This window comes from Pezoporus wallicus, unplaced genomic scaffold (assembly GCF_028554395.1).
Source record: "Pezoporus wallicus isolate ANWC-B61680 ecotype Strahan unplaced genomic scaffold, APGP_CSIRO_Pwel_v1 contig_7461, whole genome shotgun sequence".
NCBI lineage: Eukaryota > Metazoa > Chordata > Aves > Psittaciformes > Psittacidae > Pezoporus > Pezoporus wallicus.
Genome location: NW_026637976.1, coordinates 930,595 through 955,682, shown reverse-complemented (window position 1 = coordinate 955,682; position 25,088 = coordinate 930,595). Strand labels below are relative to the sequence as shown.

Below are 25,088 nucleotides of genomic sequence, written 5' to 3'. Positions count from 1 at the left end.
ATTCAGACTCTTTCCTTTGGTGTCCTGGACACGTTTAGGTACTTACGTATCCAGGGATGAGAAAGCAAATACCAGTTAAGCTATCTGCACCCTCTCCGTTCAGTGGATTTAGGTGGACATAGAGTTATGTTAGGTAGGATGGTGTTAATACAGAAGACCTGAAGTTCCAGATAGGACATTCACCAGGTTATTTTCTTAGTGACATTCAAACCAAGTAAAAAGAAGCAAGGAGAAAGGCGAGTACAAGGGGAAATGTCACTGAGCCAGAAATGCTGGGAATTGTGTTCTCTGTTGAGGAAAAGGTTGCATGGAGCACCAGGAACACCATGATCAGCACTGGGTCTGCTGGGGAGATGGCAACCTGCTTCACTGCAAATGCAGAAAGATGAGTTACTTAAGGTGATGTAAGGAAGGAGAGAGAAGCATGTACCACCAGCAGTACTCTGGGGAAAGGCTCTGAACAAAGGACCATCCTCCCATCTCTTTAGCATTGTAAGGTCATTCAGATGGGCCGTGGCAACATGACATAGAATCATAGATGTTGTTTCTCAGCCTTTTTTATCAATTCTGAGAAAAAAATATGCTTTTTGTTTGCTGTTTTATTATGTGAAATGTCACTGGAGTGGCCTCCACTGAACATTAAGCCCCTCTCACAGCAGGATCTGCAGTGACATATAGTGAAGAGACAGTCTCCATCCTAAAGGCTGTGCAGCCTAGAAGGTAACTTCTGATGCAAAGTTGACATGGGCTACATAGTGGTGCCAAGTATCACTGGTTTGAACTACAGCTTTGCTTTATAAAGCTTGCTGATGTTGATATAGTTGGAACACCTTTTTTGGCTTGGCTGTTCCATTCTTGCCTCAGTTCCTAACAAATACATCAATTGTTGTTCATTAGAAAACCTATAAAACATATGAGAACAAGTATGACAACAACAAAACTAGAAAGCATCAGTATTATGTCTCCATTTCCCTGTATCTCCTGTTGTTGCCTTCAAACAAAAAGACCATCCTGAGCATCTCTGACAGCTTTTGCACAGCAGTTCTTCTGGATTTAATCCCACCATACCCTAACTCAGGAAGGATTATTTCTGTGTGTGTGGCATTGCTACAGCTCTAGAGCAGGGCCCAATCAGATGTTGCAATCCAAACCATTTGCCACAATGATTCGGAGGGGAAGGAGTCCAGCTCTGGAATGAATGGATCATTTTGGGTCAGATCCCCCTCATTGGAATTCCAAGTCCAAACATCCAAGACATTGCAGAGGTAAGAAGGGTTGAAATTCAGCCCCATGCAAGGATCTGGATTTTGAAAGTCAGGTCTATCTGCAACATAACCCTTTGGCTATTGAAAGACTGTTGTGGAAATGTGAGCAGTTGCAGAGTTAACATCACAAACCTTTACCCCACAGTATGCTACCCTATGGCCAAATATCTCGTAACAAAGGTTTGGGAAGCTATCAGAACCAGTCTGGATATGAGATGCAACAGAAAAGACCTAAAAAATGGTGCCAAGAGCCTGTTTCAATGATCATGGCAAAGTTCAATATCAACTATGTCTTTGAAGGCTTGGATTTGAGCTCTCCCCTGAACAAGAGCTAACCCCCCATGAGAATGATGGCATTTCGAAGCAACCCAGAAATGCAATCCAGGAGTCTCTCTTAGCACGTGAACAGTCAGCTTCCTGCCCCCAAAAGGGGCAGAATAGGGCCAGATTTGCTGTTGTCTGGAGGAATCATGTCCCACTGAAGCCAGTGGTGGCACCATGATAAAGAACAGCCAAATCCCACAGATGATCCATTGGGAATTAATTGAAATGAGTCCTCGAAACTTAGCCTTGGGCTGGTTCTGATTTATCCAAACCAAACTCCCATCACTACAAAGCTCTTCTGAGTTGAATTCTAGATATAACTGACACAGTCATACACCTGTATGTATTCAACAAGCCGTAAGGATGCTCTTTATCACATCAGTCACGTGAAACGGACCCTCTGTAGATAGCACAGGAAGAGGAATAAGCTGACAAGAGCAAAGCACAATTCTTGCCAAGGAGAGCTGAATACACAACAGAGGAAGCTCATGGATTCAGTTTACCTTTGGTGTGGGTGTGGGCGACTGGCCAAATGTGCTGGATGCATAGCCACAGAGAAACTACATGAAGCACAGGCGAAAACAAAACAAAACAGAGACAGAGAAGAGCAAACAGTGAAAAGAAGGAATAACTGAAATGGGCACCTGATATTGTTTAGTGTTGGAGGTCCAGGTGCTAAAATAGCTCCCAAATAAAAGGCAATAATGCTTATATTTCTGTCTATCTCCCTCCTGGCTTTTCCCATTTGTCTCCAAGTTCACAGTTCTTGGAAACAAGTCTTCTACATCACTTAACCTCACTCATTTATCCATACGTTTTTAGCTATCCCCGCTCCTCCCTCATACACCCCTGCTCTCCTGTGAGCGCTGTTCTCAATACACAGCAATTGGGAAGATGCCAGGGAAAGAAACAACACAAATTCCACAAAAATTCCAAGGACACCCCTCCTTTCCTCTCTAATTTAAACCAAAATCAGATATTTTCTATAAAATTAGAATTTTTGCCAAGGGGAAAGCCCCCAGATTTCCTATTTGTTTTTCCCTTCACCACTTTCCATCCCCTACTGCTCCTTCTACCTGTTCCTTGAGCATGCAGCACTGTCAGACCGCACCAGCTGATTCCTCAGAGGAACGGCGGACAATCCCCACTGAATCCATCATTCCACCTGGCACTGCTCAAAGCAATGCTCTGGTTCAGCAGACGCATACAGATAGACCTCCATGATGGACATGCATTGATCAGGCTTCACAGCCCTGCGTGCTCCAGCAATAGCCAGTTCACCACACGGGTTCCATTGCACACAAATGTTGGGTCTCTCAGACAGTTCCTACACTATTCTAATATGCACTCAATTGGTTTTCAGGCTTCTCTGATCTGTGGCTTTCTCAAGTTTCTCGTTTATAAGGTTCGCATTTGGAAGACTGAATGTACAGCAGATATGGACTTGCTTTTCACTGACTCCTACAAACTCATCAATAAGCTCTTGAGGGCCAAAGACTGGATACTATTGAGCAAAATGCCTCACTATTTGATGTAGCCCTTAGCAAAGCAGCCATTCATCTCTTTTAAGGGAAGATGCTTGATTTGGTTGACCTGGCTTGAGTGTCTGTGGAAAGTTTTTCCATAGACAATCTATGAATGACGTTCAGGGAAGAGATATGCACACTTCCAAGAAGAGCTTTTGGCCCAGCTCTTTGCTGCATGCATTCAATTCCCATAACCCAGGCTCATCTGTTCCTTCTTTTGGGAGATGTGTTTTAATAAAGGAGCTGCAAGACACGGGATTTTGGTGGAAAGCAATGGCAAAATCATCTCATGATGTTGGATCCTGCTTCTCTGAGCAGTCTGGTTTGCCTGGTGTTTAGGGGATTCGTGTTCTCCCAGTTCACACTTACATTGTGCATGATTAGGGGAGCTGGGACACAGTGTTTGCTCCCAGAACTGCAAAGCTTGCACCAAAACCAAAAAGCAGTGAGGGGTAAGCAATAATAAGCAAGGTAAATGGCAGCACTGATGCTAAGGGAGTTAGCGTCTAGTTCAGCAGGAGTATCCATATCTGGGGATAGCTCTGAACCCACTGGCAGCATCACGTCAATTGGAAGTTAATTAGGGCTGATCAAGGTTATCTTGTTCCTAATGAAGTCAAAATGATTGATTATTCATTTCAGCAGGAGCAAAACTGAGTGCCTAAAGTGTAAAGGCTTGCGTGTCTGTAGCCTATTTAAAGTAATTTATTGGGAATTTAAGCATTTCAGGCAAAGGAATTCATCATCAAATCTGTTTGGCGCTCCTGAAAGTCCCTAAGTCCCTTGGACCGTCAGTGGCATCGGCTGGCATTTGGAAATGGGGCTCTTCTGAAACACTTGGTTGCTTTGGAAAAGGTTATCCCCACATCCTCTGCAGACCCTATGGCTTTGCCTAGGGGAAGACTTTGGCTACAATGACCCATCTGGGTAGACTTCCAGGTTCTGCTAGGCTGATATTCTAAACCAGTTTCTACTTTGATTTTGGGAGCAGGGTTTGTGGTAACTTAGTGGGGAGATGTAGGTGTTCAACTTAAGAAACCATCATATATTCGTGTTATTAACGTTGAAATAGTCACTAATCTCAGCATTCAAGCTGGTATCCCAGTAACGGAGTGGGAAGAGTTGAAGCAATAACTGCATTTCTCTAAGGCTCCAGCACACAGAGTCTTCTGCACTGAGCATGGAAGTAAGCACATATCTGCCTGGAGGCCTGGGATGTGGAAAGGGGAGCTTTAAAGTTCAGCTTTCATAAGTGATGTCCCCTCTCTCTGCTGTCATGATGGTAAAAGATGACTGTTGGCTGGTCCATCCCAGTCCTGCTGCGGTGCTTAAGGGCCAGACAGGTTGTCCCTTTGTTCTGCTGTGCTCTACAAGCATTTGGTTTTCACTTCTCACTCTATTATACAGACTTCAACTACTCAGCAGCAGGGTGTAGCTCCTCCTCTCTCAGATCTCTACAATCACCTTATTGTCCTTTATAATCTACCTTACTGTCCCCATCCCTACACAATTAGGAGAGAAGCGATCACAGCACAAAATAATACCTGGTGAACCAAATGCAGTGAACTGGGAGCATGAGTGTGAATGTACCCATCACACTGCACCAACACTTTCTGGTTTGAAACACCCCGAAGAGCATCAGAGCAATGAGACACTTGGTAAACCTTCCACCCCTTCCAGAAACACCCCTCCTTGTGAATAAAGGTTTTCTCCAGCCTCCATTACCAACCATTGCCACATCTGCTTGGAAGATCTGCTTGATGAATTTGTTTTTGGAGGAATGCACCAGCTGGATGATGTCTCCATGCAGCGTGTCCCTGTTTTTCTCCAAGAAACCTAGAGAAATAATGGGACAACACACAGATGACACAGTGCAACGTGGGCAGTACGCGCCCTGCAAGCAGCTTCTGGTTTGATGAACTACTGGCTGTTCTTTGGGATGTAATAGGAGGAATGAATGGGCAGAGAAAGAGGAACCAAGAGAAGGAAGACAGGCACATCTTGAGGTAAGAACAGAGACACAAGTGGTGCCAAAGCACTGCAATTCTGTCATGGACATGCACAAACAAAACAGCACCAAACACTGCTCATGGGTATCGCTGAAGGGGCAAGACATTGCAGCCAGAAAAGGAGTACAGCGACACTGCTATGGGCTACCATCCTGCTCTGCTCCAACGCAGCAGCACCTCACCTCGCCCCAAACATCCCTTCACACCTGCAGTGCCCCATGAGCTGCCCCATACCTTTTGTTTCATAGTAAACGATTCCAGCAAAGTGGTTAATGCCAAACTGGGTTTCATAGTTATTCTTTGGAGGAATATAGTTGGTGTTCAGCTTGTGTTGGGAGTTCAGCTTGTGTAACATGGTGGCATCTGTACCCTGTGCATGCAGGAAAAGATCATAGAATATAGAATAAAACAGGCTGGAAAAGCCCTTTAAGCTCACCCAGTCCAACCATTCCCCAGCACTGCCAAGGCCACCACTGCCCCATGGCACTGAGGTCTCGTCTCCACGCTGTGTGAACCCTTGCAGGGCCGGTGACTGCAGCCCTGCCCTGGGCAGCCTGTTCCAATGCCTGAGCACCCTCTGGGGCAGGAATTGTTCCTCAGCTCCATCTAAACCTGCCCTGGTGCAGCTTGAGGCCGGTTCCTCTTGTCCCATCCCTTGTTCCTTGGGAGCAGAGCCCAGCCCCTCCTGGCTCCATCCTCCTCTCAGGCACTTGTAGGCAGCCATCAGGTCCCCCCTGAGCCTTCTCTTCTCCACACTGAACCCCCCATCTCCCTCAGCTGTTCCCCATCATATTTGGGCTCCAAGCCCTGCATCAGCTCTGTTATCCTTCTCTGGTCCTACTCCAGCACCTCAATGTCTCTCTTGTAGTGAGAGATCTGACATTTTACCAGGGTTTCTCCCATGAAAATTATTTTCCGATCAACAGTGCCTCTCTTGTTTGTCTTTGTTTTGTATTTATTTTGAGAAGAGATGTGTTGGAGGGGAGATCTCAAGTGCACAAATTAAAGAAATGGGTTAAATATCACTGATATGTTGTGCTACATTCAACATAGTGCTCTAAAGGGAGTATATTTAACACTATTTACACTTAAACATTGTCAGGAGTTATTCTTGAGCCTCTTGCAGTTATATTCTCCCATCAGAAACACTAATCGGTTTTAAACGTGGTTGTGATATTCACGGAAGAAAACATGACAAAACAATAAAACCCATGAAAGGTGAATGTGTGTTTGGGGGTGTTTAGACCTCTCATAGGGTACCAGCATACAAGTGCAAAGGGGGTAAAAAGAGGACGGCCACTGGCAGCAGGGCTGAGCCCAAAACACACCTTGGGAAACTTGCTCTCCTCGTCAATGAGGGAGATGATGTTCATGGGCTTGATGGCGATCATGTCCAAGGCATCCTGGTTATCAGTGAACTCGATGTGCTGCCAGTTGATGTTCTCCAGGTTGTACTCCTCCTGCTCGAGTTTGAAGACGTGGCGCACGAAGAACTGCTGCAGGTTTTCGTTTGCAAAGTTAATGCAAAGCTGCTCGAAACTGTGGAGAGAAGATAAAGGAAAAGCCACATTAGATCTGTTGTGGTCTATCAGGAGCACCTCCTGTACGGAGACAGGCTGAGAAAGTTGGGGCTGTTCAGCCTGGAGAAGAGAAGCTGTGTGGAGACCTCAGAGCAGCTTCCAGTGTCCGAAGGGGGCTACCAGGATGCTGCGGAGGGACTCTTCATTAGGGACTGTAGTGACAGGAAAGGGGTAACGGGTTAAAACTTAAACAGGGGAAATTTAGATTGGATATAAGGAAGAAGTTCTTTACTGTGAGGGTGCTGAGGCACTGGAACGGGTTGCCCAGGGAAGTTGTGAATGCTCCATCCCTGGCTGTGTTCAAGGCCAGGTTGGACAGAGCCTTGGGTGACATGTCTGCTGTGAGGCATCCCTGCCCATGGCAGGGGGTTGGAACTGGATGATCTTAAGGTCCTTTCCAACCCTAACTATTCTATGATTCTATCTTTCTCCATCTCTCCATGTTTGAAGCAATACTCTTACACCACATCAACCACTCAGTCGAATTGCAGTTGGGTGAGAATTTCGTTTAAATAATCATTTTCTTCTCCCCACAGACAACACATATATATATAAATTATAATAATACAAATATATATATAATTATAATATATGTGGCTATAGCCATTATGGGTGTGGTCTAAGCCAAGGAGTTTATGAAACATGTTGTCTACTGGAACATAAAAGTGATTATCATAGAATCATAGAACGGTTTGTTTTGGAAGAGACCTTAAAGCTCATCCAGTTCCAAACCCCTGCCATGGGCAGGGACCCCTTCCACTAGAGCAGCTTGCTCCAAGCTCCATTAGCTCTGATAATCTCTCCTATAGAAAAAGGCTTGGCCCAGGCCAGTCCTGTTCATCTCAGGAGAGGTGAAAGGACTGCAAGACATTGGGTGGTGAAGCAGGGTTAAGACCTGGTTCTCCTTTTGCAGGCTCCATACCTGTTCACAGTGAAGTTTTCAAAGCCAAAGATGTCAAGGAGGCCGATGGATCTCCTGACACTCTTGAGTTCCTGGGAAGGAGGTCTGTAAATGGCAGCATTGATCTTCTCCACGATCCATACAAAAAGGCGCCCATAAATTCCCTGCAACATCCCAAAGATGGAGGTCACTGAGGTTAGCATTGCTCATCTGCAGCACCAGCTCACTCATTGCGGCATAGGCTACCCTAAAGCATGGCCAGCAACTGAGGACATGCTCACCATTTATGCCACACTCTTGGCATAGTTTAAAGCTTCAAGAGCTGTTATGTAGATCAAGGAAAATGGACCTGAGAGCTTAAAGATAACTGAAAGCAAATTCCCAGATTTGGATAGTCCTACATTTTGGATTTATGGGCTCACTGCAAAGCTAGACAGTCCTTTCATTGCTTTCTAAATGTCTCTTTCTATAGATGAGAAGATCCATGCTACACTCCTAGAACAGCCAAGGACATCTTGCCTGGATGTCCTTGCAAGTGCCTTTCAAGCTGCTGACTTACATGCAGCACTGGCTAAACAGCCTGCTGATTGAATGAAGCAGCTATTGCTGCTTCAGTAATTCCAGAACTCCGTGTTTTACAATGCTATTAATCTCTTATATATAAGCTACAGGAGCGCTAACAGGAGGGAAGTCTGACTCAAGGGCCCATCACCACTAGAGCAGTCACTGTCTGGATTTCAGACTAGTTAGGTATCACACCAGCTAGGTTCATCTACCAGTTCCCCACAAACAGACTGTGGGGCCCAAGATGGCCAAAGGATGCTACTGAGGTAGCAACCTTACACAGGGCTACCATACCTTCTTCAATCTTACATAAGGCAATCAACAGCACAGCAGCAATGCAGACCCATCCCATCAACCTTCCTCACCCCAAAGCCTCAGGTGATGCTCACTCTAGGTGCCCTGATGGCTGCTGAACTCTTCTATCCCTATTCCCGTTCCTTTGATGTTCAGGTTTATTCACTGCTGCAGATGTGTCCAGATCCCAGAATTCAGGTGTGGGTATTCTAGATGCTGATAGAGCTGCTCTGATTTATAGCAGCTGAGGATCTAAGCCTGGGGCTCAAGCTGGGATGTTTTCCTGAAGTTCAAGTGAAGTGATTCCAGAATGCTGGCTCCTTCCATAGGTCACCTTTGAGAACAGACAGTCTCAAGTCCAGATTACAAATCCCCTGAAGACCAGGCTATCTAGACTCCCTTCATCACAACTCTTTGTGCATCCCAATGACAAAACAGTTTCAAGGCCATCTACTGACCTGAGCTCACACAGGAGCCAAGCAAGACTCCTTTTCTGTGCAGTGGATGCTGTGGTCTCAAAAGTGGCAGACTCCTTCAGCTTATCAGCAGAATTAGAAGGGAATTCCCTAAGACTTACCTTTACAAAAGCATCCCTCACATCCAGTGCTTGTTCCATGCTGAGAGGAGTGGAGACGGTCTCACCCCTGGTGATGATGGTCCTGCTCGTAAGGCAGTTCATCACGTCCTGAGGATCAACCTGGTGAGGACACCATGGAACACAGCTGCTGACTTCATCACACAAGGTGTCCTTACAATGGTCTGGGCTACTGGCCTGAATGTGTATGGCCAGAGAGGAACAGTGCAGCCCCCCATAGCTGGAGGTGGCTTTCCTTAGCTGTGCAGAGCAAGTATCTCACATGATGCTAAAGGCATTTTCAGCGAGCAATTAACCCTTTTATACAGTGTTTTACTATGGAAACTGTTCCTGTGGCTTGGTGTGAGATGTTCATGAGGTGTGGGGAGGGAAGATGACAAAGCAAAGCTGTATGCTGCCAGCATGAAGGTAGCTTTGCATCCCCCTGATTCCTTTACATACTTGAAAGATCAAGCCAGGGACATGTCCACTCCCTAAGGTACACGGAAACAGCTTGCAGACAGCCATGGAGCACACTGTGGGACCAGCACTGCCTGTGGAGTTGAGATGGTGTGCCTGAGGGAGCCCTGTTACCTTCTGAAGAATGTTCCAGTCAGTCTATGGATGGTTTGGCTGAGGGTCATCTCACCTCAGATACAAACAGTGTGACATCTCCATTGCAGCTACTGCACTCTCTTTCCATCAAGGAGGGAAACACTGTATTTCAAGGACTGAGCTATTTTGGATGTCCTTTTCAGGGTGATGTGCCACCAAAGTGACTGTTTCTCTCCACTGGCATGAAGGAGAGCTCAGATCCCCAGCTCAGATGGAGACATCTACCTTCATTCCATCAGTGCATGGCAAAGTATGGCTTACCCAGGCCTCTTCAGCCTCATAGAGCTGGTGGTGCAATGAGAGCTTTGACACAACACCAGGAACATAGGAACAAGCCAGGAAGGGGACAGCAACACTGCAGAAGCACTGACCTCCAGCAACGATGCTGCAGTGATGAGTGATGCCGACTGAACAACTTCACAGGCATCCAGGTTGTCATAGGTCCGAGCTGGGGGAAGAAAGGCAGAGGGAAAGCCATCAGCAAGGGACATGGATAGGGTGAGGGAACAGGTCTTTCTTCACTGCCTCTGTGTGATGGGCAGGCAAAATCTGGCCAAATCAGAAAGAGAATAATGCAGCTGGTGGAGTCCTGCTGCTGGCTGCAAAGGACCTGTACTGTGCTGCGCTAGCCACCCTAAATGACTGATGAGGTAAAAACGTTTCTAGTGTGTAAGTGCTTTAGGCTTCTGTCTTCCAAAGAGGCTTTTTAAATCAGTGTCACTCCTGAGAGCAGGGCAGTTTGGTACCTTTACAAAGACTTATTGAATCACACAGGCACTTGTCAAACACTCCATTAATCTCTCTCTGCAAAACCTGAGCCTGCTAAACGGCCTGCGGCCATGTTCAACCTCCCTGCATCCAGAAAAGGTGGATGTCACGGAGCACACTGGAGTTTGGCAGCTCTGCAGAGTGGGCAAGTGGATTCATTACTCCTTTCTTGTCCTTTCACACCACAATAAGCAGCTGATTCCCTGGCATGGCACCGCGGCAAGTGGTCTGGATACAGCCCTCAATCCCTAAGCTTGGCTTCCTCTCACCATCAGAAGTAAGAGTAGCAGTGTGCTGGACCACGTCCCTTGTCCCTTTACCTTCATACTGCAGGTTGCCCATGTGCAGGATGGCAGCCAGCAGCTTGGAGATCTCCCAGTTCTCTGTGTCAGTGAACATAAGGACCTTCATTGCTGAGCGGATATTGGCGTACTCCTTGCTGTCATCTCGGCCATCGCATGTTGTGCAGTTACCCTGGGCAGGCAAAGAGGTGACACAGAGCATGGGTAAACCAGAGAGCATCTGGGTATAACCCTAAGGTGTCCATCCAGCCTAAATCAGTAGATATATTGTTTAAGGGATGAATAAGCAAAAGATGATGATGAATCTGTGGATCTGGCTCTGTGCTTTGGTGTACACAATGATTCTATGCTCAGCCCTGTGACCTGCACTTACCCCACTGTCCCCAGCTACCTCGTGTCTGGCTGCAATCAGCAGAGGAGAAAAAGCTCCCTGAGATGGGGATAAAGAGCGAGAAGGAAATGTGCTGGAGGCTCTCACTGATCCAGCTAGAAAGGTGGGTCCCAGCCTTGGTGCTGATGAACCAGCCTTAATTACAGCTGCTTCGACCAGCTCCTCTGGATTGAAATACTGGTGTATAGGGAGTGGGGCTGGAGATTGCTGGATCACTCGGACATGTGGAGTAGAGACAGCTCAGCATCCTATGCTGCTGAGAATGCACCATGAGCCATGCACTCCTCCTCCCTGCCCATCACTGCTGCAAGAGCACTGGGTTATATCTAACAACCTGGTTATCTCCAAACAAGTGGCCTGGGCACCAAACATCAAAACCATCCAAGCTGGTGGCCCACTCCACAGGAAGAATGGAAATAACCTGGTCTATCCAAAGGGGTTAAGGGTTTGCACTAAGACTGTGAGGCTTGTGGTGGTGGGACAAAGGAGTCCTACAAACCCTGTGGCTAACATTCAGGAAGCAGCAAAGCAGCTCCTCTCTCTTCCTCCTTGCTAACAAGGTCTCACCCCATCACCCCACCGAACATCTGCTCTCACCATTGCAAGGTAGTTGTAATCCGTGGCTTTCCCAAGACCCAGCTTCTTCTTCTGCTCCATTGACATTCCCCTCAGCATGCAGTAAAACACGTGGTAGTTCCTCTCGTCCTGGGCCTGTAGTAGGAGAGCAAGAGCCAGCTCTGTGAGGAGGATGCCACTGCAAAGGTCACAGAATCCCAGACTGGTTTGGGTTGGAAGGGACCTCAAAGCCCATCCAGCTCCAACCCCTGCCACAGGCAGGGACACCTTCCACTAGAGCAGCTTGCTCCAAGCCCCTGTGTCCAACCTGGCCTTGAACACTGCCAGGGATGGGGCAGCCACAGCTTCTCTGGGCACCCTGTGCCAGCGCCTCAGCACCCTCACAGGAAGGAGCTTCTGCCTAAGAGCTCAGCTCAGTCTCCCCTCGGGCAGGTTAAAGCCATTCCCCTTGGTCTGTCCCTACAGGCCCTTGTCCAAAGCCCCTCTCCAGCTTTCCTGCAGCCCCTTTAGGTATTAGAAGGCTCTTACAAAGGTTCATAGACCAAGTGCCACCTTGCAGATCTATCACCTCACCTGCCTGCAGACCCGGGACTTCTCCAGCAGGTACTGTTCAATCTTTGCCCCCTCGATGGCTCCCCTTTTGTTGAAGTGGATGTCGATGTACTTCCCAAACCGGCTGGAGTTGTCATTCCGAATGGTCTTTGCGTTCCCAAAAGCTGCAGTGAAGAATTGCAATGGGTTAGAGAGGACCTGATGTGGGGAGGAACATGGGTCTGGTCTCATGGGCAAGGAAAGAACGAGGCTGAGAGGGTAAAAATCAGCCCCAAAACCTTTCACTGAAGTTTGGCTGGTTCAATTTCATCTTAGTGTGGGGAAACAGGATATACCTCAGATGACTGTCCTCAGAAATAGAGAGGAGCACAGAGGAGGCATAGGAAAGGGATGACCTTATCCAGGAAGAAGGGCTAGGACAACAGGATTTTGGCAGCAGCTGATGAAACACAAGAGGGTTCAGCAAGGCTGGTGGAGGATGCTGCAGTGAGCGGGAAGCGACAGAGCTGCTGATGAGTGATTTGGTGACGGAGAGGGAAAGAAAAGGGCTTGTTCTTTGGGAAATACAGAGGCCTAAGCCAGCTTTCAGGAGGAGACTTCTCCTTGCAAATAGACCATGCAGAGAAATGTACCCACGTCCATCCTCTGCGTGGGTTTGGACCACCGGCTTAAGAGCCCTGGAATTCATGCTCCAGGATTGATGGAGATGCATTTGAAGTTCAGAGCTCCCATTCCCCTCAATCCTTGCAGTGATGAAGTGCATGTTCAAAACCGCCCCGTGTGCACGCCGTGCACCACGGTGCTTTACAGCACCAATTGAGCAACCCTGGGATGCCCTGAGCCTCACTGCATCCTCATGTCACAGCTGATGGAAGCTCCAACAGAGCACAGAGAAGCTCGGCTCAGGCAGTGACTTTCTTCTCTGCTCTGCCAATACGATGCATGGAAAGCAGTTGGGATACTCACATTGATTCCTAGGGGAGCTATTTAACAAGCAAGCCTCTGATCACTGTAAGTAACGGGGGGGGGTAAAAATAATGTTATTATCAAGGAACATGCTCTTTTCCCACTTAAGTGTGAAAGGTCCATCTGGCATCATGCTAGGGCCAGAGGGGCAGATCACCTCTTTAATTTACAGACATCCCATTAAAACAGTGGGGCTGATCACAGTAACAGCTTGCCAATGAATCTATTAAAGCCATGAGCTGATTCTCATTATCTGGTTCTTTCTTGAACTGCCTTTATTTCTTATTCTGCATTCCACTGCCATTCACTGATCTCGAAAGGAAAAAGGTGGGATTTGCTGTTGTGTGTTGCCAGCATAAAGTGTTTAATCTATGAAGCTCTGCTCAAATTAATCTCATGTTCTGCTGAATCAGCAAAGAATAGGAATAGGAGTTTTGCAACTGTGGTCAAATGGAAAAATTAGTTAAATGCAGCATCTACAGGGTATTGGGGCTGTGCATCCAGTAAAATTCAAGCACTGGAAGAGGTGGTAAGAGTTTTCAATAGGGCTGTGTGCATTTGGTGATTTTTGGAATCCCAGAATACATACAGGGAATTAGGGAAAATTCGAGTTTCTGTTTTGAAATTTTTGAGGAAAAAATTTACTGATTTAAGTGGAAAAAAATCCACATTTTTCAATTTTAAGTGAACGAAACAATTGAAAAGAATTTCAGGTCAGCTGAAATGTTTCAACAAGAGTTGTCAAAAATGCAAATGGCAAATTTGAGAGCCCAGATCAGAGAACATCAGTCTCGTGAAAGGTAAACTCAGAGAGAAAGAAAGCAAATATGTTGTTCAACAAATGGTCACATCGCTGCTTTGATTTTCTTATAGACTCATAGAATGGTTTGGGTTGGAAAGGACCAGTTGGGGTGGAAAGGATCAGAGATCACCCAGTTCCAACCCCCTGCCATGGGAAAAATGTGTTTCCTGGATCTGGTTTGGTTTCTTTATTTCCCAATTCCTTTGTACATCATCCGAGGCCTCACCTTCCAGGATGGGATTTGCCTCCAGGACCTGCTGCTCAATCCAGGAGTGCTGGCCGCTGATCGCTGCCAGGAACTGCAGGATCAGCTTTGTGCTTTCTGTTTTCCCTGCTCCGGATTCACCGCTGCGAAGACAACAGGAATCGAGGTCAGTGGAAGCCCTGCTGTATCCCTGCCAATGATCCTCTCTCTGTTTCCAAAGGGACTGCTCTCTCTGCGTCTCTGCTGTTAACATAGGTAAAATGAGGCCACTAAGGATGGGTTCCTAGCGTCTCAGGGACTCACTGTGGGACAAATGGTAGGACACAGCTTCCAGCCAAGACACAGATTTGCTCTACAGTATATTTAACCCAAGCTCTTGCTTGGGTTTGTGTATCTCCAGCAAATACCATCATTCCATCAGCACTAAGAAGGGCATGAAGTACATCCCGGCAGTGCTTTTCTGGGTATGATCAGCAGACCATAGGCCTGTGCTCCAGGGGCTAGCTGGTCCCATGGGGCATCTTAGAATCATAGAATGGTTTGGGTTGGAAAGGAACTTAAAGCTCATCCAGTTCTAACCCCCTGCCAAAGGCAGGGACACCCTCCACTAGAGCAGCTTGCTCTTCATCACCAGTTTTTACCTGCCAAAATGCACTAGAAAGCAGACTGTGAAATGCTGCCTTTTATCAGCAGGCACTTTGACAGGTGCCCTAGGCTTGTCCTACCAAGGGTATGGGTGTGAGAGGAGATCACGGGGCAGGAAGCAAAAGCTACTCCTCAAAGCTTTCTCTTCACTAAGAGATAGCTTCTGTTAATCTTGTGATCGTACAAGAGGAAGGGCTGGGCAGAAATCTCTTGGTGTGAGTGTATGGCCTGTCTGATATATGGGGTAGCAAATACCAGTGATAGAAATGGATCTTCCTGGCATACAGTAACCAAACCTGTCCCCATGGCTTAACAGCTTCACTTCTCAGAGCCAGCTGGCCATTGCATCATATCTAGCCTTGACTCTCCCATATGAAGTCCGTATTTTTAGCCCTGCAAAGTAATCATTACTGCATGGCCTGTTCAGTCTCATGTGTCTGAAATACTGGGCGTAAGATGCTTAAGGTTGGTCGGTCCAGAGCAGTGCCATGTAGGAAGACATCAGTGTGCCACTGAGAACAACCACAGGTCCAGCAATCAAGTTTATTCCTGGCTCTTCCTTGTGCAGAATGTGCAGATCTTTGAACCTGTGATGTCTGCAGGAGTACTGAGTTTAAGTTTAAAAGGGGAGGTTGAAGATGAATATGAGATCTATTGGGTTGTGGGGCAAGTACCAACGGATTGATGAAGCGTCTTTACTAGGAACAGTGACTACAAACAGAGGCCGACTGCACTGGAATGGAAGATCTAATGGGTCACTCAGATTTCTGTTTCTATTTGTTAGGCTGTTGCCTATCAACCATATTGCAAAGTGATCATCATCCATTTTCAGGAGATGGCCCATCGGGAGATTCACAACTCACCTTATGATACAACACTGGTCCTTGTTGTTGCGCTGCATGTTGAAGTAGCAGTTGTCAGCGATCGCGAAGATGTGTGGTGGCATCTCACCAATCTTTTTGTTGGTGTACAGGCGTATCTGCTCTGGTGAGTAGATGGGTAGGAGCTGGTAGGGGTTTACTGCCACCAGTATAGAACCAGTGTATGTCTGCAGGAGAAGCACATGAAGGTTTATAGGGACAGTGAGAGGTAGCTGAGAGGCTTTGGTTGCTTGGATGGAGTGTGGAAGCCAGAAAAACCAAGGCATCTCGCAAGCTGGATGAAAGATGATGGTCAAGTCAAAGATGAAGGGTGGAGCCTGGAGCAAAACTGGAACGTAAGTCCCAAATTAAATCAGTTCAGACTCAGCATTGCTCATGCACAGCATGAATTCAAGCCTTAATTCATACTTTGAATGCTCCTCAGTTAAGGTTCAGAGCTTCAAGTCAAGCTTATATTTGCAAAATATATCTCCAAAGCCAGCACGTATCCATACATACCTCCTGCATCCCACAAATCGTGAGAAACTAGAGATGGAAGAAACCTTAAGGGCATTGCTGTATCTCAAAGCAGGACCAGCTGGATCCAAACCATTCCTGACAGATGTCTGTCTGACCTGTTTTTGATAAATCCACAGCAGATCTCCTAAGTCTCCCCCTGCAATATGTTCTTCTGTACAATCTCTGCTTAACCAAACCTATTCGTGCTGCAGTTTGAAACCTTGTCCTGTCCCACAAAGTCCTGACATACTGGAAATGGTCTTAGGTCCATCCCATGCTATCTGTGGCACTCAAATGAGCAAAGCTGTCATAGAACCATAGAATCCCAGGTTGAAAGAGACCTCAAGGATCATCTGGTCCAACCTCTCAAGGCAAAGCATGACCTAGACACGATGTCCCAGCACCCTGTCCAGCCCCATCTTAACAGTGTCCAACGCTGGGGAGTCACCACTTCCCTGGGGAGGTTATTCCTTGTTCTCTGTCCAGTCTTAGGCAGCTCTCTTGTGTCTTGCTCCTTCATTACTGCCCATCTAGGAATCATTTCTCTCAAACCTCTCACCAAAGGACTTTTGTCATCTTGCTCAGATGCAGCTCTAATGTTGGAGGTTTGGCCACATCCCAGGCCCAGGGCAGAGAATAAGGATCTCCTTCCCCTATTTTAGCTATCCAGAAGTTAGTGTCTAGAGCAAGTAAGTCAACAGGGTCCCACCTCAGGCTAACCAAGGAACATGAGATGAAGGCTGCTTTCACTCCATGACTTCAAATGAGCCAAGACACCTTCTCCTGTGTAACTTCTGGCAACTGAAGTTATAAGAGTCATATATTTTATATATATTTTATATATATATTATTTTTCATGGGTTTTTATGTGAGTGGCCTAAAACTGACAACAACCCTTTGTCACAAAGCAGCGAAGTGGCACAGGGAAGGATGATTGTGAACTGAGATCTGTTTGCCCTGCTCCTCTTTTTGTGCACCACCTATGAATGAAACAACACTTCCCACTAGCTCAGGCTTCTGGAAGGACAGCCAGTAGGTGGCAATTGTGTCCCATAGTAGGGATGCTGAAAGCCCTTAGGGACTCCTCACTTTCTAGCCTCATGGCCAGCACCAGAGAGCAACTTTCTGTTCAGTCCCAGGTGAGGTTTGACTTTACAGTGATGAGAAAGGGCACAACAGCCTCCCCTGTAATAGGGAGTTACATGCCAGTAAAGGAAAAGGTCTCTTTAAGCTTAAGACAAAGTTGTCACAAATCCAAAGGGTAGAAATTGGCTGTGAAATCATGGAGACTGGATGCTAGAGGAGGAAGGCATTGAAATAATGGAGCAAAGAAGTCCTAGAGCAGCCTCAACAGGGTCAGAGCAGGGAAACTTAGTGCTCAGGGTAGGAATGAGCTCACTTTCTGAATGGGATTCTGTCACCACAATCCCCAATGAACCCCAATTCTCCTTCCAGCCCTGGGTGAGATACTTGGAAGGCTCTTTTCCACTTCACAGTTTACTATCAGGTTAACTTTAGGGACATTTCTAACCTTCCTTCTCAAAGACTTTGCAGAGGCCTCTGAAATCCCTGCACTTCAGTCACACTGCCCTGCCCCGAATGGAGCCAGTGAGACTTTTAAAGGAGTTAACCATTAGGTGCAGGAATGCTTTCTGGATGCTCTCACTGACCCTTGCCTTGCGATCCACAAAATACTTTGTCAGCACAAACTCTTGTTTTTGTAGGTTATTCCTAGTTGATAAATACAGTTTACCCCATTCTCACAGCTGATGGAATGCAAAACTTTGTCCACTTTGCTGCTGAGGGACCAAAGGGCACCTCCAAGGAAACATTATCTCTTTGGTTTCTATTGCTGAGCGAAGGCAAAGCCTTCTTCTCTTGGGAAAATGAAGCTCTACCGATAGGCAGAGGCTCTGCCATAGCTGACCACAGGAACCACATCTCAGAGCAAATTCATGCCTGCATGACCTACCTTTTAATAAGCCCCAAACAAATCCCTTCTGAGCCTGCTGCCCTCACTACCCAGCACACCACAGCTGACTTCATCTGGATTTTGATGGGGTTAAAGCTCTACCCAACATTACTGCGTTTTGGCAACCCTTGGAGAGCAGCAACAGGCACTGGTTACATCTCTAGATATTCAACCTTACTCATGAGTCCAAACTCCCCACCAGATGCTCTGGCTATTCAGCATAGTTTCTCTTAGTGCATGCAAGCCAAACCAGTAAGCTCTTGGTGAAGTCTTTCTTATTTAGCTGCAGAAGGTTCTCTCCTTCAAGTTAAGTTCATTACTTAGAAGCATTTACAGCTTTAACTACATTCACAGGATGGGGACATCCCAACTCTGGGGAAGGTACCACGGCTTCACCATGAGGATCAAGCTCTGCGGCAACGGGGATGATGCTCTCAGTGCCTTTGTGAAGCAACAGCAATGGTGGTGCAAAAAGTAAATGAGAATGCCACAATGGTGAACAGAAACAAGTGGTCTGGTGTAAGGCATGGCAGTGGTTGCAAATGACAGTGCCAAGAGTCATACTTACCCTCCCGCCGCAGTTTGTCTTATGAGTAGAATATGAGGGAGGAGAAAAAGGAAAAGTATATTTTATTAGAGCAGGATTACACCCTCCACAAAGCTCAGGTGATGAGGAAACAAGAGGGGATGAAGTCCTGCTGGAAAACCTTTACTCAGCAGGCCCAGATATCCTTTAGAGCAGTGAAGGTGAAGTCACACTGAGCTTCATCATCTTTAAGACAGACTAATTTATACCACAGAAGAAAACACCTCAGGGTGCTGGGTATCTCCTACCCATATGGCATCCAGATGGTACCTTGGCTTTGCAAAACTGCCATTAACCACCACATTCAATACAAATCTACCCATCCTAGTGCCACCACTCTTGAGAGATGAGATCTAAATGAGCCTTCAACACCACACGTGTGAACAGAGGCGGTTTATGTACCTCTCTATCAAGCTATGTGCTCTATGTCATTATGACAGTGTCATTCTGATTTGAGATTGCACTAATTGCTGCCTTGTGCCCAGGATGTGGGCTGGACCACCGAAGCCATTAGTGGTGTGGAGCAATTCAAGAAGAGTAACCTGGAACCTCTGTGATGCAAATCCCTTTGCTGGATGCCGCCATCCCTAATGCAGTAGCTCTGTAGGACACATGGCACTGTCATTATCAGACCCGAAGAACTAGTAGAGAAACCACATGGTTACTGACTCATTTCAGCCCAAATCACTGCCCATGCTCACCTCCAGGCTAGAAGCTGCCCTTTGCATTAGCCCTTATTAGTATGATGCTGCCAAACACGCCCTGCACAGTATCCATTTGTGTTCCTAATCTCCTTGGATGCCTGTGAACAGCTTGGTGAGGGAGCTCAGAGGCAGAGCTTCCATGAAGGAGCTGGGTGTCTTCACACGCCATCTGGTACAGCACACATGCAATCTTACCTGACGACCTCTGTTCACTTGGTGAGACAACAGGCACTTGCCTGATGGAGACCCCAGGGGAGACACATGGACAGGAGTGCAAAAGTACCCAACGTGACCCCAGAGAAAGCTGTGGGAATCCACTTGGCACCACTGCAGGGTGCCCACAAGCAATGAATAAATACATGTTCCCTGGATGAGCCAACCAGCTACTTGCTATCAGTACTTCTTGGGTGGCATTCGGGTTGCTTGAATTTAGTTATCCATATGCGTACCACATTGATGGACATGCTCTGAGCTGGACTGGAGACCTCCAACCTGAGGTTCCAACATAAACTCTTCTACCCAAGCTCCAGCCAGCTCTGAAGCAATCACCTCACCCAACAGGCACCTATGTTTGCGCAGCTGAAGGGCAGTCTTGGCTCTACCCATATCTCTGGTGACTGCCATGGGTGCTTTAGGGCACATGGAGACATCACCTCAAATATGAAGTTGGGCTGCTGGCTTTTGCTAGTGTATCATTATGGCTGTGGCTCCCTGAAGAGAGCTCCAGGGCGTAATTCAGTTCATCTGATGCGTAGATCATTTTCTGGTCATGACTTTAAATGGACAATACCTGGGCAGACAATAATGTGCCTCAGCGACATGAATTTGGGGGTCTCTATTCTCCTCCATGCTTCGTGGATCTAGGGGTGCCCTTTCAGCAGCCTTCCTCTAGGACTGAAATCCATCTTTTAAAGAAAAGATTAATATCCTCCAGAGTTGGCAGTAGGGACTTGTCAACCATATGAACAGCCTACGTGAAAGTGGTGTGTTCTCCATCACCGCCCAGCTCTAAATCAAAACCATCCCATCAAAAGGCATTGGATACCAAGCAGAAGAAGCAGAATTGGTAGATAAAGTCCTGGATATGATCTGTTAGCTTATCCTATCTGGGAAGTCTGTACTGCAATTCCCTCTGCCTGAAGATCCAGTAGTCTCCACAGCCTTTTGAAATTAGATTGCCAGATGGCTTTGAAAAGGTTTCCAAAGGCACAGCAGGCACTTACCCGAGTGAAAACTGTAGGATGAGGGCAATGCCAAATGTTCCATATATTCATAGGCTGTTTGTGTACATTAGCTAATGGCAAACACACATAGGTACTCTGCACTTCTGCCCCAAGAATGTGCACCAGACTACACAGCCTAACACACTGATAAAACCAGCACAGAGACCGGAATGCCGACTCTTGTCCTGCTGGGAGGTGGCCTACTGCAGAAAAGAGATGTAGTTCTGGCTGGCTCCATGTAAACCCCTCGATTCTGAATGTCTGGTTGGGTTGGAAAGGGTGCACTGGATCCACTGGGCATGACTGAGCTGACCTAAGGAAGGGCATTGCCCTCCAAAGAGATCAGCTGTCAGGATCCAAGCAACCCAGAGCTAATAAGTCATAAACACTGATGGGGAAGGTACCTTAGAGCTGTTCTGAGAGTTGCTCACTTCATTGTTCCCAGTTAGTTCCCGCATGCATTTCCACATCCTTTCTCCACACTCTGCACCTCCAGCAATTCATAGAATCATAGAATCCCAGACTGGAATGGACCTTAAGGATCATCTGGTCTGACCTTTGTAGGCAAAGCATGACCTAGACTAGATATCCCAGCACCCTGTCCAGCCCAATCTTAACAGTGCCCAATGTCAGGGAATCTACCACTTCTCTGGGGACATTATTCCAATGGCTGCTTGTTCTCAATGGGAAAAATTTCCTCTTGTGCCCAACTGGAATCTCCCCAGCAGTAACTTGTGTCCATCACCCCTCGGCTTTTCCATGGGACTCCTTGTCAAAAGGGAGTCTCCATCTTCTTTGTAGCCACCCTTTAAGTACTGGCACATGGATCAGGTCTCCCTGAGCCTTCTCCTCTCCAGGATGAACATTCCCACCTCTCTCAGCCTTTCGAGTCCTCACCTACTTGGGCTGAATGAATTAATGGTTCAGAGGGAGAAGGCAGAAGGGCCACAGCCAGCCTGCAGTTGCCAAAGGCTTTTGTTTTAGGATTACTACAGCATGCACACGGCCTGGGTTGAACTGGTTACTGAGTGCAGAAGGTTAATGCATGTCCCCAGAACTTCTACGGGGGCTACACAGTGAGGTGGCAGAGACTTCATTCATTACCTAACATATGGGGTCTTTCACTGGGGCACCCATAAACTCCGCAATGTGTCTTCTGAAGACAGGCTGAGAGCTGGGCTGGGTCAGCCTGGAGAAGAGAAGGCTCCTGAAGGGGAGACCTGAGAGCAGCTCCAGTGCCTAAAGGGGCTACAGGAAAGCTGGAGAGGGGCTTGGGACAAGGGCCTGTAGGGACAGGCCAAGGGGAATGGCTTGAACCTGCCAGAGGGGAGATTGAGATGAACTCTTAAGCAGAAGCTCTTCCCTGTGAGGGTGCTGAGGCTCTGGCACAGGGTGCCCAGAGAAGCTGTGGCTGCCCCATCCCTGGCAGTGTTCAAGGCCAGGTTGGACACAGGGGCTTGGAGCAAGCTGCTCTAGTGGAAGGGGTCCCTGCCCATGGCAGGGGTTGGAACTGGATGAGCTTTAAGGTCCCTTCCAACCCAAACCAGTCTGGGATTCTATAATTCCACACTGCAGAAACCCTCTATCACTTGGTTCCAGGTGAAGGTAGAAACCCAGATGTTCAGTTCAATCAGGGGGCTCCCCATGTGGATTCCCCAGAGCTAAGGAGAGCAGAGGGCGCGGTACAGAACAAGAGATGGAGGTGGGAGGACACTCACATAGATGAGGTGCTCCCGATAGCGGATCAGCAGGTTCCTGAGGATTCCTGCCTCGTTCAGGTCCCCCAGGCGGATCATGTCCTCCACTCCATGGATGGACGTGGGGTGCATGGGTTTGATGTGGCTGGCATTCTGCGGGGAAATCCAGTGCTCCTGGGAAGAGAGCAAGGATAAAGATAAGACAAATGGGATATCCCTAGGATGAGAGACAGAAACAGCCCAACACAGACAGAAGAACATACACAGGACAGCCTAAACCCACAGGCCATAACTTCTGTTTCTAAGGCATGTCAATAACTTATTGGAAAGGTTCAGAGCAGAAAGAAAAGCATCTTTTGGTTTACTGGAGCAGCAAAGAGACATGAATGATTCTATGATTCTATGAATGCTCCATCCCTGGCAGTGTTCAAGTCCAGGTTGGACAGAGCCTTGGGTGCCATGGTTTAGTGTGAGGTGTCCCTGCCCATGGCAGGGGGGTTGGAACTGGCATGATCTTAAGGTCCTTTCCAACCCAAACCATTCTGTGATTCTATGAGATATAAGCCATACTGGCAGGACCATCATCCAGGACAGCATGGACACATAGGACATCAGGGACGCTTCTAACAAATAGCAGATACGTTCTTCCCTTCACACAACTACATTTTCACATCCCTGGTTAGCCCTCTGCCAAGACATAATGGGCAGAGAAAAGATGGTTTAGAGAAGGACAGAGGGATACAGAGGGATGGCAAAATCTTGCTTTTGGTGGCAGAGTGTTGTTTAGTCTGATCACTTCTAAAGGGCTTCAAAAGTTACTACAAATCGGATACATGGACCCTGCTGAACCAAATCTCTTTCTACCAGCCCTGAAGGGAATGAGAGAATATGCAATGGGAAAACAGGCTGGGAAAACAATGTAAAGGACCTCCTGAACCCACCCCCTGCTTGTGATAGAGATATTACTCTAAACAAGCCACCGCTGCACAGAAGAAGAGGGGGGAAACTGAAGGAGAATCAGTGTTTGGGCACATCTTGTGTTGGTAGAAGGCCAGGAAGGACAGTAGGTCGAGGAGGGTTTGCTCAAAGCACTATCTAAATGTACTTTGGAGGCTTCTGTTATCATTGTACTCAAGAAGCTTCTTGACTTTTCCATCCCAAAACAGCCACAGAAGCAGGAACACAACATTATTGTGTATTTACAGATAGAAAACTATGGCAGAATTGAATATAAAGACATGTGAGAAGTCTATGGCAAAGTCAGTCATCATGTTCCTGTGATCCTTGGCCTATCCAGAATAGGTGAAGAAGGGTCCTTACAACCCTTTGTACGTACATTGCCTTCATCATCCACAACCTGGATCTGTCCAGAGTCACACAGTTTAACCACCGCTCCAATGGGGACGTCGAATTCCCGTCCGGTTTTGAGGTCCATCCACACATAATCCCCCTGGAATCAAAGAGAGGACAGTTGCACTCAGCACTGCAGAAGCGTCAGCATCCCTTGGGGTACAAGTTGCTGATGTTTTGTACTCAAATCATTGGTGCAAGTCAAATGACTTCCATTGCAAACCACTGCACTTCACTTTCCCCGTATTTCATGAGCTTGTGAGGGATTGCTGGTCACAGACTGCATCCTACAGCAAGCAGGTTATAGAGCAGTGACACAGGCAGAAAAACCCACCCAGGCAGAAGTTCCCCTCTATAATGTACAAGACTAGAAAGTCACACTTAGGAGATGGTTTTGGAAAGCCTTATCTGGAGGCTTATTTTTCCCTTCCATATAAACACTATCAAATATACATTCTCCTGCCTTGGGCCCTAGTGAAAGGAGATGACTAAAGAAGGGTTAAGACCATACCAGAGAGGTAGATATAGATATACTTCTTCAGGAGTTCTCCCAGCTACAGTGATTTGTAGGTGGGCTCTTTGCATTTGATTCAGTGGATTTTATCTACCGTGACCACATCCAATTTCTTCCTGAACCTGTGCGAAGTTTTAGCATCCATAATGTCTAAGGAAAAGTTTAGCTACAAATAGCATAAAAAGCTGTGCCCTTTTACACGTTTCATGTGTTTCAACTCTTTCATTTGAGACCCTTTTGCTTTCACTTTGGACGACACAGCAAGCAGTTGACCCCTATCCACTCGCTCCATGTCACTGATGTGATGCCATAGACCTCTGTGAGTCCTGCTGGGCAGGGACTATCTGCTCATCAGCTCTGTGGATATTAAATTACTCAAATGCAAAAAAGCCTTTTAAAGAAGCCATTTTCCCTCAATACAAATGCAAACCCCCAAATAACCCCAAACTATACTCCCAAGCACGACCCACACTGTTTGAAGCCAAGCAGAGTTATTTACCTCCTCTATTCTCAATGCAAAGAGGTGTTAAAACTGGAAAGCATCTAGTTAAATTAGTCTGGCATGTTTGCATCAAGCAAGCAAATGTACTTTTTCATGCTGCTGAGATTAATGTTGTGAACTTGTAGCTCCACCTAATGCCATATTCCTGGGGCCAGCTCCACTGGTACCTATTAAACACAGTGCAAATGCAGTATCTACCTTTGGAAGTCCAGAAAAAAATGCTGGGAGAAGGGAAAGGGAAAAGTAGGAGGGATCACTTTGCATGGGCTCAGACTTAAACAGAGAAGATATAGGTTGGATAT

The 25,088-nt window shown here is 47.0% G+C and overlaps 1 protein-coding gene across 6 annotated transcripts in view; it reads right to left on the bottom strand.

Annotated features, from left to right (window-relative positions):
• MYO7A (myosin VIIA) overlaps positions 1 to 25,088 on the bottom strand; it is a 104,402-nt gene that overhangs the window by 41,098 nt on the left and 38,216 nt on the right. For 2 of the 6 annotated variants that reach the window (XM_057408517.1, XM_057408520.1), the window contains exons 3-17: positions 23,757 to 23,870; positions 22,442 to 22,594; positions 18,779 to 18,796; positions 15,723 to 15,907; positions 14,236 to 14,357; positions 12,263 to 12,405; positions 11,711 to 11,824; positions 10,741 to 10,894; positions 10,024 to 10,100; positions 9,041 to 9,160; positions 7,627 to 7,769; positions 6,453 to 6,663; positions 5,359 to 5,494; positions 4,845 to 4,951; positions 2,093 to 2,149 (exon numbers count right to left, since the gene is read on the bottom strand). In XM_057408517.1, the coding sequence (XP_057264500.1) occupies positions 2,093 to 2,149; positions 4,845 to 4,951; positions 5,359 to 5,494; positions 6,453 to 6,663; positions 7,627 to 7,769; positions 9,041 to 9,160; positions 10,024 to 10,100; positions 10,741 to 10,894; positions 11,711 to 11,824; positions 12,263 to 12,405; positions 14,236 to 14,357; positions 15,723 to 15,907; positions 18,779 to 18,796; positions 22,442 to 22,594; positions 23,757 to 23,870 (1,854 nt within the window). The remainder of the gene's footprint in view (positions 1 to 2,092; positions 2,150 to 4,844; positions 4,952 to 5,358; positions 5,495 to 6,452; positions 6,664 to 7,626; positions 7,770 to 9,040; positions 9,161 to 10,023; positions 10,101 to 10,740; positions 10,895 to 11,710; positions 11,825 to 12,262; positions 12,406 to 14,235; positions 14,358 to 15,722; positions 15,908 to 18,778; positions 18,797 to 22,441; positions 22,595 to 23,756; positions 23,871 to 25,088) is intronic. The other 4 variants (XM_057408519.1, XM_057408521.1, XM_057408518.1 and 1 more) reach the window with 3 other exon arrangements.